At 37.8% G+C, this 15,240-nt stretch overlaps 1 protein-coding gene across 2 annotated transcripts in view; it reads right to left on the reverse strand.

The window, feature by feature from the left end:
- The window catches only part of FXR1 (FMR1 autosomal homolog 1), a 38,094-nt gene that overhangs the window by 8,435 nt on the left and 14,419 nt on the right, over positions 1 to 15,240 (reverse strand). For both annotated transcript variants that reach the window (XM_057400445.1, XM_057400444.1), the window contains exons 3-11: positions 15,039 to 15,132; positions 14,033 to 14,104; positions 11,217 to 11,365; positions 10,695 to 10,788; positions 9,723 to 9,839; positions 9,452 to 9,622; positions 4,243 to 4,321; positions 1,979 to 2,088; positions 909 to 995 (exon numbers count right to left, since the gene is read on the reverse strand). In XM_057400445.1, the coding sequence (XP_057256428.1) occupies positions 909 to 995; positions 1,979 to 2,088; positions 4,243 to 4,321; positions 9,452 to 9,622; positions 9,723 to 9,839; positions 10,695 to 10,788; positions 11,217 to 11,365; positions 14,033 to 14,104; positions 15,039 to 15,132 (973 nt within the window). The remainder of the gene's footprint in view (positions 1 to 908; positions 996 to 1,978; positions 2,089 to 4,242; positions 4,322 to 9,451; positions 9,623 to 9,722; positions 9,840 to 10,694; positions 10,789 to 11,216; positions 11,366 to 14,032; positions 14,105 to 15,038; positions 15,133 to 15,240) is intronic.

The following is a 15,240-nucleotide window of genomic DNA, read 5'->3' on the forward strand; positions in this document are numbered from 1 at the left end:
TTCTGCAGCCTGAGTTTTGGAAGAACCTAAAACCTTTCTGTTACACCACAACACAGAAAGACTGCTTTAAAGACTATTATTACTTTCCTTAACTATACTTCACCACATTTTCATAGCATCATAGAATGGTTTGGGCTGGAAAGGACCTTAAGATCATCTAGTTCCAACCCACCTGCCATGGGCAGGGATGCCTCACCCTAAACTATGTTGCCCAAGGCTCTGTCCAACCTGGCCGTGAACACTACCAGGAATGGAGCATTCAGAACTTTGGGCAATTTTTCCTTTTATCTAACCTGAACTTCCTCGTTTAAATTCAAACCCATTACTCCTTGTCCTATCACAACAATCCCTGATGAAGAGTCTCTCTCCAGCACCCTTGTAGGCCTCATTCAGGCTTAACACTTAAATTAATTACAAAAAAAAAAAAAAAGAAAAAAAAAGGCAAACCATCAAAGTAACATGATTCTAATTCACTTTCTTTCTGTTAAGTCACTGCCACACCTCCAACACATCTAAATGCATAATTGTTCTAAATGGTCCCTAGTATGAGTGTGTCACACTAGAAATTCCATCCTACCCCAACAAAGTGTTAACTTCAGAACAAGAGAACACTAGCATAGACAAAAAAATTTGCTTAGCACTTCCCCAAACCCACTTACACCAGTGTTCTTTACAATCCAATCCTTTCAACACCAACAATACTATGTAACCACAATAACGTACTTACAGGCCTATATAATACCTCTGAGCATGGGGTGGGTTCAAGGCACCGAACCTTAAATTTCAATATACCAATCGTTTTATCAGTTTATCAATGCAAATCCCACTAAAGTCAAAGCTGTTGACCTAAAATTCTGTTACTCAACTGAAGTTTCCTCTACAGAAAATTTCTTCTGAAATACACTTACCTTTAGATATGCGATGTGGTATTCTAAGAGAACTTGGACATTTCCAATGCTTTCTTTAGTACCAACAAATACAAACGGTACCATTCCCTACAGAAACAAAATGTCAAATCTTATTTTCAGGAAGAAAGTAATCATCAAAACAATGTTTTCTGTTCAAATTCCATAGGGGGGAAAGGGGGGAGGGTGGAAATCTGTTTAAATTATGAAAGTGAGCTAAATAAGCCCAGACAGTAATTGAATCTTGGGCTGCCAAAATGCACTAGAAATAGCTCAGACTGGGGTGATGGTAAAGGCTTATACATTAAGGACAAGACTGCCCAGCTTTCCCAATAACCTATTTTGGCAGCTGAGGTAACTTGACATACAGTGTTTATATTCCCCCAGGTAACACAACTGCTACATGGATTTATCCCAGGAGCTGTTAAGAGCACCCAGTGTTTAACAAGAAATATAAAGTTGGTTTAATCAGCCACTGCACAAGATGAAGCACCTGTAGAAGATTTTATCTTATGTTCTCATAGATTTAAAATATGTGAACACTATTAACGTTATCAAAGCCAAATTAGTTGTGCAGCTGAAGTACATACAGGAGAGAAGATTCAAAAAAAGTCTTGCTTCAGCAGCAAAAAAAAACTTTCTATTTCATATAAAATTTACAAGATGCTAGTCTGGAAAAAAAAAAAAATCAAAACTGCTTTATCTATATCCACAGAACGGTTAGAAAACTGTTTTTGTTAAAACAATCTGTCCCTAGAAGTACCTAAATCCCAGACATCATGTGTTTCTAACATGGACATCACCACCATTAGAGGTTGGCCACTATGTTTTTATTGTTAATAAAAAGACTGCATGGGTCATGAAGGCTGTACTTATAAACTGCATAATGATGCAGAGATGAAACACTGACCCCTCTCTGAAGCCATAAAGAAGCACTTTAAGTAACACAAGTCACATTCCAGAAACTCTCACTTTCTGCATACATTCTGCTATGTGTTCTTTGTTATAAGATTCAGTGTGACTGGTTTTGAAAGTAAAAACCTAATCATAGGAAGAAAGAACAAAGTACTTACATCTTCACGGGGCAGTTTATTTTCATTATCTCCTTCAATTCTCACCCTGACGACTCCAGATTTGTCTACAATCTCCTGAATCACTTTTCCATTTTTTCCAATAACTTTTCCTTCAGAGGGCAAGAATGGTTAATTTTGCACCCATAGGCAAAGTATTTTAATGGATTTCTTGATACTTTAAGTTATGTATATGATAACGGTAACAATCACTTGATTCTCCTTTACTATTCACTCAGTTTCAAATGTTTGTACTACCTTACATACACAAAAAAACCTAAAGAAAACCCACACTGTGCCAGAAGAAACTTCCCAAACGAAGCCGTGTATACATACATATATACACACACACACACACTGTTATACACAGTTATATTCTATGCATATATATGCATAGAATGACAATGATTGGTGAAGATCACCACTACACAAGTTTCAGATAGAACTAGACCAAGAGTAAAATGACACCAGAGTTTTGCAAATGCTTACTTTAAATTTATGTATCAAAATTATTTGCCACCCCCGACTTCACATGTACCCTCACTCAATCTTTCTTGACATTTTGACAGGCATTTACAACATGTTTGTTGGGAGTCTCTATGATTACTATTTTTTTTAAAAAAGGAGTAAAAAAGTATGTAATTATTTTCTGAAAGTTTCTTTTGCCTTTACAACAAATGAGTACTGCTCATACTTCCTGTATTACCTTCAGAATAATTATTCTGAGATCATAAGTGGGATCGAAACCAAAAGGTTCTTCAGAACTTATGTTTAAATCTCAAAAAAAAGTGACTCCTTTGCTCCCTTACTAGAAGTTTTTAGCTCTTCCTTAAAGTTATGAGGACATATTTCTTCATTCCAGCTACAGATTATCTGGCACTTAAAAAAAATATTTGTTTAATTTAAAGGGAGCTACAACTTCTGAAAAAAGGGTCTAACAGCCAAAAGTGCGTGACAGAATTCGCTGTAAGGAATGTTCTTTACAGCAGATATCAACATGATATAAAATGCAAACAGCATTAAAAAGAAAAAAAAAAAAATCACTTCTTTTCCTCAACACCTCTAACAGTTCAGCAGATTTATCTTTTTTTCTTAGAAAACACAACCCAACTAATCATTCTGTGTGCCTGCAATTTTGTTTAGCACAGGTCTAACTAGGTCTGCTGGATGAGATTACAGAAAAAGTGTTTCTATACAAACTAACAATTAATTTGCTGAACATGAAAACAAGCTTTATCATTAGGCAGATGAGAAAATCAGAGTTGCATCAGATAATCTGCAGAAGTCCTATTAAAAAGGCCCAAACCAACAAAACCCTACACCTTAACTTGCTCAAGCTGTAAAACTTTTAAAGTCTACATTTTAGGAGTTTGCACATGAATTGTTTAAATTACAATAGTCTATATAATATGCAAGCTCCAAGCCCAAACCCATAGGAGGTTAAAGAACAGGTTTTAATTTCTCCTTTGGATAAGCCAAGCTGTTGAATCAGGTACAACACCTGCACTCTTAATACTGCCTTCATGCCGGCATTGCCTGGGAGATGGTAATGTCAAGCGGCCAGATCCAATGTAACAAGCAGACCAGGAGAAGGAAGGAAATGGAAAATGTATACTGGGAAGACTGGACTAGGGGAGGCATATTTTCTCTTCGAGGGGAATAAGACGAACCTCATCTTTAGGCAGCTTATGACATAGAAGATACCATAATATGCACTTACAAGTTTCGGGATGTTATACCTTCATCAAGCTAAAGCATACAGAGAAAAATGCCCCTTTTTAGATTTTGGATAAGGCTGGTAAGCACCGCTGCTTGACACAGCAGCTCGACACCATCCAACCACAAGCTCTAACCACCTCAGCCCAGGAGAGAGCAATAACATGAGGACTGTCTTGTGTCATTCTTGCGCCTCAACCGCAGTACGTCCATATTAATTTTGGAATTTAGTTTCAGCACTTCCAAGTAGTCAATTTAGCAAACACCCCCCCCCCCCCTTTTTTTTTTAACTAGAATGTGAACTTCAAATATTACCACTGAAGTCAATAGTACAAGTCTGTAATCAAACCATCTTAAGCGCCAAAATCCCGACAAAGTCTTATCCAATAACAATATATGTAGTTTCTTAGTAATTCCCTGATATATACTGTTTTAAAAGATCAATCACTTTCTATTTAAAAGGACTTTGACACTGGCATCTAAATCTTTGCAGAGTCATGACGATTAGGCTCCCTTCCCCCAAGTTTTCAAGTGTCAGCAGGAGTACATACCAACAAGATTTCTGGGAACTTGAATAAAATCCTCCACAAATTCCAAGTAACTTCTAGCCTTTTTTACTGCATCAGCAGTCTGGAAATGAATTAAAAAAGTTTATTTGTGAATATAATATGTTAAAAATAAAGCCTTGCTGAACAGCTGCAAGGCTTCAAAACATCAAACTTATTTTCAAAAAGAGAGGAACAGAGACAAGATTAATCTAACTTTGACCCGTTAAAAAATGACTAAAATTCCAAGAGACAAAATTCATTAGGAAAGCATCAGTAATACATAGAACATTTTTTCCATATTATTTCAAGATATTTTAAAATATTATCTGCAATTTCTCATGAATAAACCCCAGATGTAAAGTATCTTATGGATATATCTTGAAGCAGTTTCCCTAGACATTGATGGGGAAAAACCAGCTAATTTTACTCTTTTTCACCAAAATCAAGACAATTTTCAAATCTCAAATCCATTTATAAAACCCAGTACTTATTACAAAGATTTTGCACTGGAAAGGAAGAAATTTGTAAGTGGTCCTACCAGAGTTCACAGAAACTTCAGCTTACAAGAATACTATGTTAACAGAAACTTTAGATCATGTATCTCATTTCACCTGACTTTACAGTGAATGAGTAGTTACATGGCTATGACAGATGAGGAAACCATAAAACTCTAGTTTAGTCTCTGCATTTTCCTCAAAACTGCTTTGGAAGCACCCAGTTTTTCCTCCACAGAAACTGGGCTACCATCAGTACTGTCTGCAATGTAAATTTGTCTTGCAATTTTAAACATTTTAAGCATGCAATACGCTATTATCCAGAACATGAAGAAAAATGGCGAAGGAGAAAATGAATTTTAGGCTCATTTGTCTCTTGACAGTGTCTGAAGATTATGTCACCTGATAAAGATAAGACACTTCCAAGGTTGAAGGACAAGCTCTCCACAGAACTTCACAGGCTCACTGTAAGCAGTGACTAGCTCTACAGCCTTTTCCATAAGCAAAGTGTACTGATTTTTCAGAATATGCTAAATGAACAGCCATTGCAAGCTCTTTCCTCTATGAAGTTTCTGTTCTTCAGTATTGAAGAGGACAGAAAGAAACAAAAAAAAAATCAGTCACAGAGCCTTTACTATAGCAGACAGATCCATTTTGCATTCGTCTTAATACCAAGTACTGCTTGCAAATACACATTAATCCTCAGTGAATAAACACTGAGAAAGTGTCAAATGCAGCTACTCCTGTAAGTCTGCACACACTTACAAGGCTTGCCCACCTCTACCATCAGGAAAGATGGAGGAAAACTACAGAAAGGTTAAGAGGCTATGTTCAGAGTACGGAGCTCAACGGGAGAACTTGCCAGCAGTCAGGAAACTGGGGATTCAAAGGAGCAACAGCACTGGTAAAAGTATTGGAGTGTACTGATAGGGTACACCAAGACTGCTTAGGGCTGGCTACAGATAGGAAGTTTTCCATTTTCTCCACAAAATTTTTCTTCTTCTGTTTCTCTCCCATCTTATACCTGACATAAAACTAAGCCTGAATAACCAGCACCTTCAGACAAACACCCTCTTCTAACTGCAGGGAAATGACACTAGTGCAACCTGAACTCCACAAGGGTTGCCAAAATGGTGTACTGCACTTAGAAATCTGTCCTAATCATATCGCCTCTACACTGCAAGTAATATTACAACCAAGGCACTCTCCTCCCAGAATGCTGGTTTCTGGCCACAGTTCATCTACAATATTTCCCAAGACAGACAGCATCATTCATTAGTGGGGAGAACTCCTACAGATGTTCTCTAACAGCTTTATTAAATGACAGAAATTAACTGACAGTTAATTGATGCTCTACAGATGCTGAAAGAAGAAACAAAGTTTCAAATCAGCAACAGCGGAAGTGCAGAATTAAGGAACAAGTATCAGCATCTGGTCAGTAATGAAAGATTTGATCACAGTTTCCATTTTACGCTCATGCCTCAGCCCTTTCATCTACCATTTTTTAGGTAATACGTGAAATAAAGAGTACCACCAGCTCTGGCACCTTTCAATCAAATTAGGGACGTTTCAGAAGAACAAAAAAATTATAAACCTCTACTTCTAGCAGAAGCCAAATGACAGCAAAAGAAACAGTTAAATTAGATTTCAAGATAACGATACAAGCAATCAAACATGGAAAACAGATGAACAGGAAGTCCTTGCAGGGAGCAGAGGTTATGCTGCATACTCACAGTAACTGCTAAATGCTACAGACTTCAAAACACATTAGCATTTTTTTCACCTTCAATGAACTCTACAAATGGGACACAATCAACTCAAGAGTTCACAACGTCCTGCCTCAGAGGCATGTTCATCAATTCTTTCCAAAATAAAGATGAAGGAACAGCAACTGCTTTCACAAAAGCAGAGTGAGGATGACAAAATAAACAACTGCAAGGAACAAACTGCAGGATGACAAAATAAACAAACTGCACTTTGCCACAAGCACTCTGAATTTTCTGTGCAACCTGTAGGATTCATTCACACACCAGCATGAGAAGACTGCATACAAAGCTGATTTAGACAACATATTCTCAGCTCCTCCCAGTCAATTCAGAAAAGGTAAAGAAAAATAATTTCTCTCTCTCTAAAAATTAGTGTGCACATGGATTAAGACCTCAAAGGATTCCAGTTACTAGTAGCTACTTTTCTAATTTTGCATTACAGTCCACATGTTTATCCACGCTCTGGTTACTTCATATAGTAGCCCATATAATCAAGCCATGTCCACATTGCTATACAGACCTTTAATAGAAGGATTAAATGCAGGGTATTTTTTCAAACTCAGCATTATACCTACCATTTTTGTAGCAAGACAGCTCTAAATGAGTGTGAAATGAGAACTGTATGGCTGCAAGTTTTAGTGAAAATGTTTTGCAACAGCCACTAGCATAGATCTAGTGGCTACACGCTGGTGGAGGGCACTGTATTACAAACTGTGGATCTGTCTCGGGAGTTTCACACCAGTTCCTGAGACAAGATTTCAAAAGTCTCTTCAAAGTCTTGGAAGCTCTTTTAGACCTTCCCAAACAGAAAAATAAAACTACCTGTGGGAATCATCTGACAAAGTTTTATCCCCATGCAGATAAAGACAAAGTCCTCCCAAGTCACAGTAGAGAACATGCTGTTTCCATGGTGATAACAAGTTTTTCTTCAAGAAAAGAAAACACTGGTCTCCTATGAAACTGACCTAATGAACGCTCCAAAGGGAAAAAAGAGTTTTCTTGTTTTCTCCAAATGCAAAATAAGGAGTAAGAGTCTCCTGAAAAAGCCATGATAGATAGGATCTTGCTCTCCTTCTATCCAAAGGGATGGTTATCATACAGTTAAGTACCTTCAAAATGGTGTAAGAAGCACAAAGCTCAAGTGAAGAACTGCATGAGAACTGAATGCAATTCAATTTTGCCTGTAACAAAGTTCTAGAGAAACCTTCCTGTTTCTGATATAACTCTACCCTCTCTGAGGAAGGGGAAGATCTCGGACAGCAATTCACTGTCCAAGTTCTGAAGTTTGCAGCACTGTGGTATTAAGCAGCAGTTTAGGCAGAACAGAAGGGTCTTGAAACCAAAGTGGTCTTGACCAGACAGGAGAAAAGCATGAGCAGCATCCTGTACAGTTTAGCTTCCTTCTAATCACACAGACTTTCAATGTTCTTAAAAATTTGTACCTTTGTTCCTTCCCCTCAAAGATTCTGTCCCTGAGACTGAATTTTTATTTGTATAAAAAAATATTAGTTACAGAGTTCCTCAGACCCTGACTATAATGTCAAGGACACTGGATCACTACTCCCACATATGTCAGCCTAAAATTGTCTGCCCATGTATGCAGCCATGAGGGCCTGGCTGCTTGCCAACTTGAAAAGAGGCAAAAAAGAGTGGACAAGCATACCCAAATTCTGAAGCCCTCATCACATGGAATATTTAGGTTGCATGGCTTTTTCAGAAGCAGCTATCACTTCTAGGAAGGACAAGGCTGGATGTGTCTAAAAGCATTTTTATTTAGGGGCATCTGCTATTTATAATCACTGGTCTGCACTACTGTAAGAGGCTGGTGACAGTCATAACCTTTCCATAGGTTTCAGCATCACATCCTTCATATTAAAGAGGTTGAAACTGGAATACACTAGACATTCTACTGCATTTAAACTTGCCTGAATCCTCTTCAAGAACTATGTGTAGTACTAGATCAAAGGATCTGTTGTCACCCTGATACCCTGGAAGTGTTTTAAGGTTTCCAAAACAAACAAACAAAAAAAAACCCCAACCCCACAAACCAACTCAAACAACAACAAAAAAAACAAACCAAAAAAACCCCTAAAACAACAAACAAAAAAAACGTAACTTCCTTTGACCCTTGCATCAAAACCAGGACCTACTACTAACATGCACACAGCGTAATTCTATTTCAGGAATCTGTGGTCTTGAAGACAACCAAGGATTTCTGAAAGTGTTAATACCAGAGACTCAGGTGTTAGTGACACCTATGGAGTTAGTAACATGGGATAAAAACCCTCAGAAACTGTTCTGACAATGCCCTGGTGACTTCTGCCTCCTACATGGATCACTGTTTTGGTCTAAACACCAGGAACATTTTAAGGCACTTGGGAGATTTAAAGCACATCAGATAAGAGTCATACAAATGGAATTAACTTTGAGCAAAACAGTATTATATTGCCAAAGCCAGCATTAAATTGCCAAAACGAAAAGGGTTAGAAGCAGCAGATAGAGGCTTTAACACGTATGTCTAGGTCAGAGGAGCAGACAACACACAGCAACACACACATGAACTTGAAAGGGAGGGTAGGTGAGAACCAACAAGAGCAGCATACACATCTGAAGGGGGACAGAAAAAGGGAATGAAAAAAATATCTGCAACCAAGTAAAGTAGCAGCAATACTTCCGCCAGGTTGACTGAGATGTACAGTGCAGCTGCTACAGAATTTGTGCAACAGCACATGGAGTGATTAGGACAGTACACATCATTGCAGTGGTGACCCGTGTAAGAAGTCTTGTATTTCAAATATACATAGTACAAGCTGCCATACTGTGAACATCTATATAGACACTCAGATAACTATCAGCTATTTCCAGTTCTTAAATTCATAAATACACCTCTCACCACTTAAAGCAGATACAGAGCAAAATGCTCACCAGATTCATATAAAGTTTCCCCCTTACCTCTCCATAGATTCTGAAAGTACCAGTATTCTCCTCAAGTTCAATGGCAGTAACTCCTGGAACCTTTCTGGCTTGTTGTATGTTACTGCCATGTGTTCCTATAGCAAGTCCCATTAAATCTTCTCTGACTACAAACTCCTCATGAAATGCTGCAGCAAGCTGCTTTGTGCACTGAAGGGAAAACAAAATAAGATTCATCCACATGCACTCTGTGCGACATACAGTTGTGTACTCAAGTTTCAAGTAACAAGAATTACAAGCTATGGCTTACTTCTAAGTGTTTTGTAGCTTCTTCATTTCTCGACATAAGCATAAGTTTGGTGCGAATGCTGCGCAAATGCATGTCACTCAATATATTCACTCTCTTCACTGTTGCTTCACTGGCAGACTGCAGAAGAGAAAGAGCGTTAACTTTCATTTTTTAAGGAAGTTCACATTTAGAGGATATATCATGAACCAGTTTAAACTAGATCATACACTATCTAAATTTCCAGCACTTACATAGACGTTATTCTTCCTCAAAACAAAGCACAAGAAACTCAGCACCATCTCCACAAACCAACAATTTCCTTTTCTCACTCACAGAATATTTTAATCTGAAGATTTTGCTGCTGGAGATACATGGTGACTCTTTCTCCTTTATGATCCCCCCCAAAAATATTCTACCATATATATGTTACTCGCTGTCTGAATGACACAGCTAAAAAGATAAGCAAGGAAAATCTTTGAGCACAAGGTTCAAATGGGTAAGATTAAGTAAACAGAACTCTGAAGAGAAATTAATGCTGGAAAAATTCTATGTAGTAAGAGAAAACCATCACAGAAGCATCTAAGTGAACAAATCCTTAAAGGCTATGCTAAATTGGTGCAGTTCTTCACAGGGAAACACAGCTGTAGGTGGAAGTGCACAGGATAATACAGTACAGGGAGAAAGCTACTGGTCCAGAGCAAAGGAACGCAGAGTTAGCTTTGAGCCACCTCCACAAATCAGTGAAACGTCACTCAGTCATAAAAATGAGACTGAAAGCTGCTTCTAAATTTAGACTGTATGCAATGCAGTATTTGTAGCCCTTCCAAAAGGCCTGCCCCCAAAGATTAAATGTAGACATATCTACTTCTATTAGATTTCTCACAATTTACATAACTTGACAAGCTAAACCTTTTTCCATATGGATATACAGCTGGCTATATACGTCCCATAAATGAAAATTCATGCAACATTTACACATAAATAATAACTTACCAGTATTATTAGTTGAGCAGTTTCAGCATGATAAAAAATTCGACATGCTCCCACAGCTTTCTTGAAATCTTTATGCGCATTTTCATTAGCACACCTAAGAAGACAAAATGATTGCTATTTCGATAAGCTGCATCTAAACAGAAGGTGTACTATTAAAAATGTTTCAGCAGACTTCAGAAACTGGAAAATACCCATTCTCCTTAACATGGGTGCAGAGGATGTTTCTCTGTGAACTGTATGCCAGCGTGGTTATTTGGCAAGTCTCAGTATCAGAGGCTCCCTGTGAGCGTATCACCTGTACAAGACTAAAGCAAGACCTGAAGCTCCTGTCTCAGAACTTCCTTTTTGTCCTCACCCCAAAGGCTCAGACTCCAGTCAGTAGTTTTTAAACCAGCTACTGCAGTGTCACAGCCACCCTCAAGTTTCTCATGGACCTGTACACTGGTCTCAAATATAAGCCAAGCAAGGTTCCTCCCCCGCAAATACAGTAAATGCCTTATTAAAAGGTGCAGAGCTACTCACGCATCTCGCAGATCTTCAGGAACATCCACTGTGCACTTGAAAAATGTGTTCTTTTTGACAGTTTTATTTTGATTCACAGGTCGGAGTCGTTCATAAGTGACAATTTCATTGTAAGTGGCATCACAAGCAGCATATTCAATGACATAAAACTATGGAAGAATATAATTTTTATTTTAACTTAAATAAGGAGCAACAAAGACATAGTAACATTACCAAGCATCGCCAAGAAAGTACAAGACAAATACATAGACTAGAACATAAATCTGAGTTGATGCAATACTACAGCTCTACATAAATGAACCTGGATATACTTCAGTACTCATTTGATACCTCAGTGAGAGCAGGGCAGCATATCAATGTAATTTCAGTCCCCAACAAAAGCATCTTTGACTGATTTGCCTCATGCCCATTCCTCTTCAAATTCATAATTTAGACCAGTTCAAGTTCCAAAGTTCAAAGTATTTGCAAGAGCTCTAATACTAAAAAATACCTAACAGAAAAGCAAATTTTACTCATTCTTCACAGAAACATCTGCTCTGCCAATAGTTCAAACAGAACCCCCCAAAAAAAACCACAAACCCCAAAACCCCCAAAAAAACAAAACAAAAAAAAAACACAACCCCCAAAAGCACCAGGAGAAACCCCAATACACTGATACAATGGACTAACTACCTGTTAATCATGCAAGATCAAAAGGACAATAAAACCTCAATGTTTTTGATACACACTATCCCAAATTGAGGAAGGCAAGAAAATTAAGAAGATTTAACAGGCACCAATAATCTACTCCTACACTTCCATTTCACATACAAGCATAAAAAAGCTTGTGGGCACAGTATCCCCAAAGCCCAGCTCTGTATTAGGGATGCAGCCTTGTCCTATCTTCCCTTCCAGCTAGATGCTATTTAGGAGTGCAGCAGTACTTTCTTCTCTTCCTCCCTGAAAACTGGGATCTGGTTTTGTTAACACACTTAATTTACTCCAGTGTCAGGAAAAAGTAAATCACTAAGGTCATGACATACCTTCTCACCTGCTATTTTCCAATTTTAAGCTCAAGTTTAGCTTAGGTATAGAATCACAGAACCACAATGGTTTGGATTAGGAAAAGACCTTAAGATCATCCTGTTCTAACACCACTGCCGTTGGCAGGGACACCTCACACTAGACTACGTCACCCAATGCTCTGTCCATCCTGACCTGGAACACTGCCAGGGATGGAGCATTTACCACTTACTTCTTTGGGCAACCTGTTCCAGTGCCTCATCACCCTCACAGTAAAGAGCCTGTACCTATTCCTTACATCTAATCTGAACTTTTGCTGTTTAAGCCCATTTCCCCTTGTCCTATCATTACAGTCATTGATGAAGAGTACCTCCCCAGCATCCTTGTAGGCCCCCTTCACGTATTGGAAGGCTGCTATGAGGTCTCCACAATGCTTCTCTTCTCCAGGCTGAAGAGCCCCAATTATCATCCTAATCATATAAAGCTGCTTTGGAACTTATCACAAAACAAGTAATAATAATGAAAAATAAATACTAACCAGACTAAATTTAAGAGAACTACCAATATATGCTTAAAAAGATTAGCTGCTATAGTGAAAGATAAACCTGATTATCAGAACAATCACAAAGCTAACAGTCATTAAACATACGGGTTATTTGTGAATTTCACATTTGAGGGGGAAAATTGAGTATTTTTTCCCAATGAACCATGTTAAAGACTGTACAAAGAAGCAAAAATTGAAGTGAGAGGTTTTGTGGGGGACAATACCACAGAACAGATAATTTGGCAATGCTGTATGAAGACACCAGCCATCTAAACACAATTCCCCCCCCCCATCAAAATACTCGAAAATTAAGATATGGATACAATGGAATTTAAATTCAGAATTTAAAAAAAATTCTCTTCAGGCTTTTCTCTAAAATAAGTAGCACTGAAAGGTAACTGATGGTAAAATTCAAAATTCCTGTGACATGCAAGAGAAGAAGATTAGCTCCAAACGTCTCCTTTTCTCTCATTCTCTTAACAAGCTGTTCATCCAAAGATCAAGACACTGATAACTGTTTACCTTGCCCCTACAGAACTCAACAGCAGCTACTATTTGTTGTCAGTTTTTTAAAATCATATCAGAAATAGGACATTTTTTTTCCTTAACCCTGTTTACTTTCAATTTAGTAATCTCATACAGAAAAAGCACTGAAAGACAGTATCTTTCCTACTATTAAGTTAAATACTCTTGCTGTCATTTAAAAAAGTAAAGCTTTAGTAAGACTATGAGACACTGCCATAGCTCTATTTAAGTGGCTAAGTCTACGTTACTTTGCAGCTGCAACTAAGTCAACAGGAAAATTTAAACTTTGACCTATGTATAAAGCAAACCAACTAACCCCTGTCTTTATGCTACACTCAGAAACACACAAAAAAGAACCCACAGCAACACAGAGATAGCTACAGTATGCTTAATTTATGAAATTTAAAAATACTTCAACCACAGGTGAAGTGCAATGCTTTACTTAATTTTTAGCATCAAGTTCAAGTCACAAAGCAGGATTGTTAGAAGCCCTGTTCTTCTGCATGCATTCAGTCCCCCAAGTAGTTAAACTACTAATCATGGAAGCAACTTGCTCAGCTATAAAAACACAACCCTTCAGCTGTGTAATGCAGCACGGGTCATTGCAAAGCCATCTCAGGTTACAACTCTTGTCACGGTTTTGTACTTGTAGTACTTCCGTCATAGTCCTTCCACCACAAAGCCCTTTCATATTTAATGTATTTAACACAACGGCATGAAATCACTAGGTTTTAAAATAATTTACCTCTCCTTTCATCATTCGAACTTTTGCCAGCCACCAGCCACAGGGCTCTTGGTCATTTGCCCGAGAGTAAACCTGAAAATGAAAACATTAAGAAACATTGACAGCACATACACAATTCACTTTGCCAGCACAAACAATGAAGAATGAACACTGCAACTGGTTCAATTTTCATTAAAATGGCACGGTATTCTCCACAAAAGTAACTTTTGTATTAATTACTCAGGCACATGCTTCTTGCATAACTTTTTATTATTTTGCACCATGAGAAGGATTGTGACAGACTTCATTTGCATACACCACTGGTAATTCAACAGAAATTTCTAGAGGAAACCTTGGCTCAACACTTACTTTGGAGTACTTCCTCACTAAATTCAGACATTGTCTTCACACTGAAGGTTCACACATAAAAGTAACTCAACAATTAAGACTTTTGTTTCGTCCTTGGCTTGCTTGATATATCTAGGGCTAGTGAAATGAACTAAGTTACCATATGACTACATATTCAATTTTTAACAAACCCTACCAAGTTAATGCAAGATCAGATACAGAACAGATGACTTTTGAAACTTTCCTCATCTTCTCTAAGTTTCGTTTTCTCCTTATAGACTTCTAACAGGCCAAAGTAATTAGAATGCAGACTAAATAAGAAACTTTGTAGAAGCAAGAAGAAAGCAATCCTTTACATTTAACCTCTCACAATGACAACAAACAGCAGGTACTTAACCAAAAAAACCCAGCACCTGTACTACACTGTTGAAGAAATAATTAGCCAGTACCTATAAAGGAATCCTAAATAAGCCCATTACTTTGATTTTAAGAACAAGTAAAACAAAAAGCAGAACTTACACTAATTACTAAAGATAACTACACTGACAGACTAATAAAACCATTACTGGAAACATGTTCCATTTTAAATCTTCACTTTGGTAACGCACTTAAAAATTGCCATCACCACTTTAATGGACTATCAATTACCTATCAGGAGAGCTCATTAGGACAAACTCACCTCCACTTCATCTCCTTCACCAATTTCTTTCTTGATATCAGGGGGGGGTGGTAATCGGACTTCATTAAAGGGTACCTGGCGCTCTGGTTGCCAACTGGAAGTTGAAGAAGAGACATTACACATTATTTCTTGTTTTTTTTTGTCATTCTGTCAGTTTTGTGTTAGTACTCCGAGTTCTCACTCATGCTATCCATATAATCAA

Source organism: Pezoporus wallicus, unplaced genomic scaffold (assembly GCF_028554395.1).
Source record: "Pezoporus wallicus isolate ANWC-B61680 ecotype Strahan unplaced genomic scaffold, APGP_CSIRO_Pwel_v1 contig_6897, whole genome shotgun sequence".
In the NCBI taxonomy this organism is placed as follows: Eukaryota; Metazoa; Chordata; class Aves; order Psittaciformes; family Psittacidae; genus Pezoporus; species Pezoporus wallicus.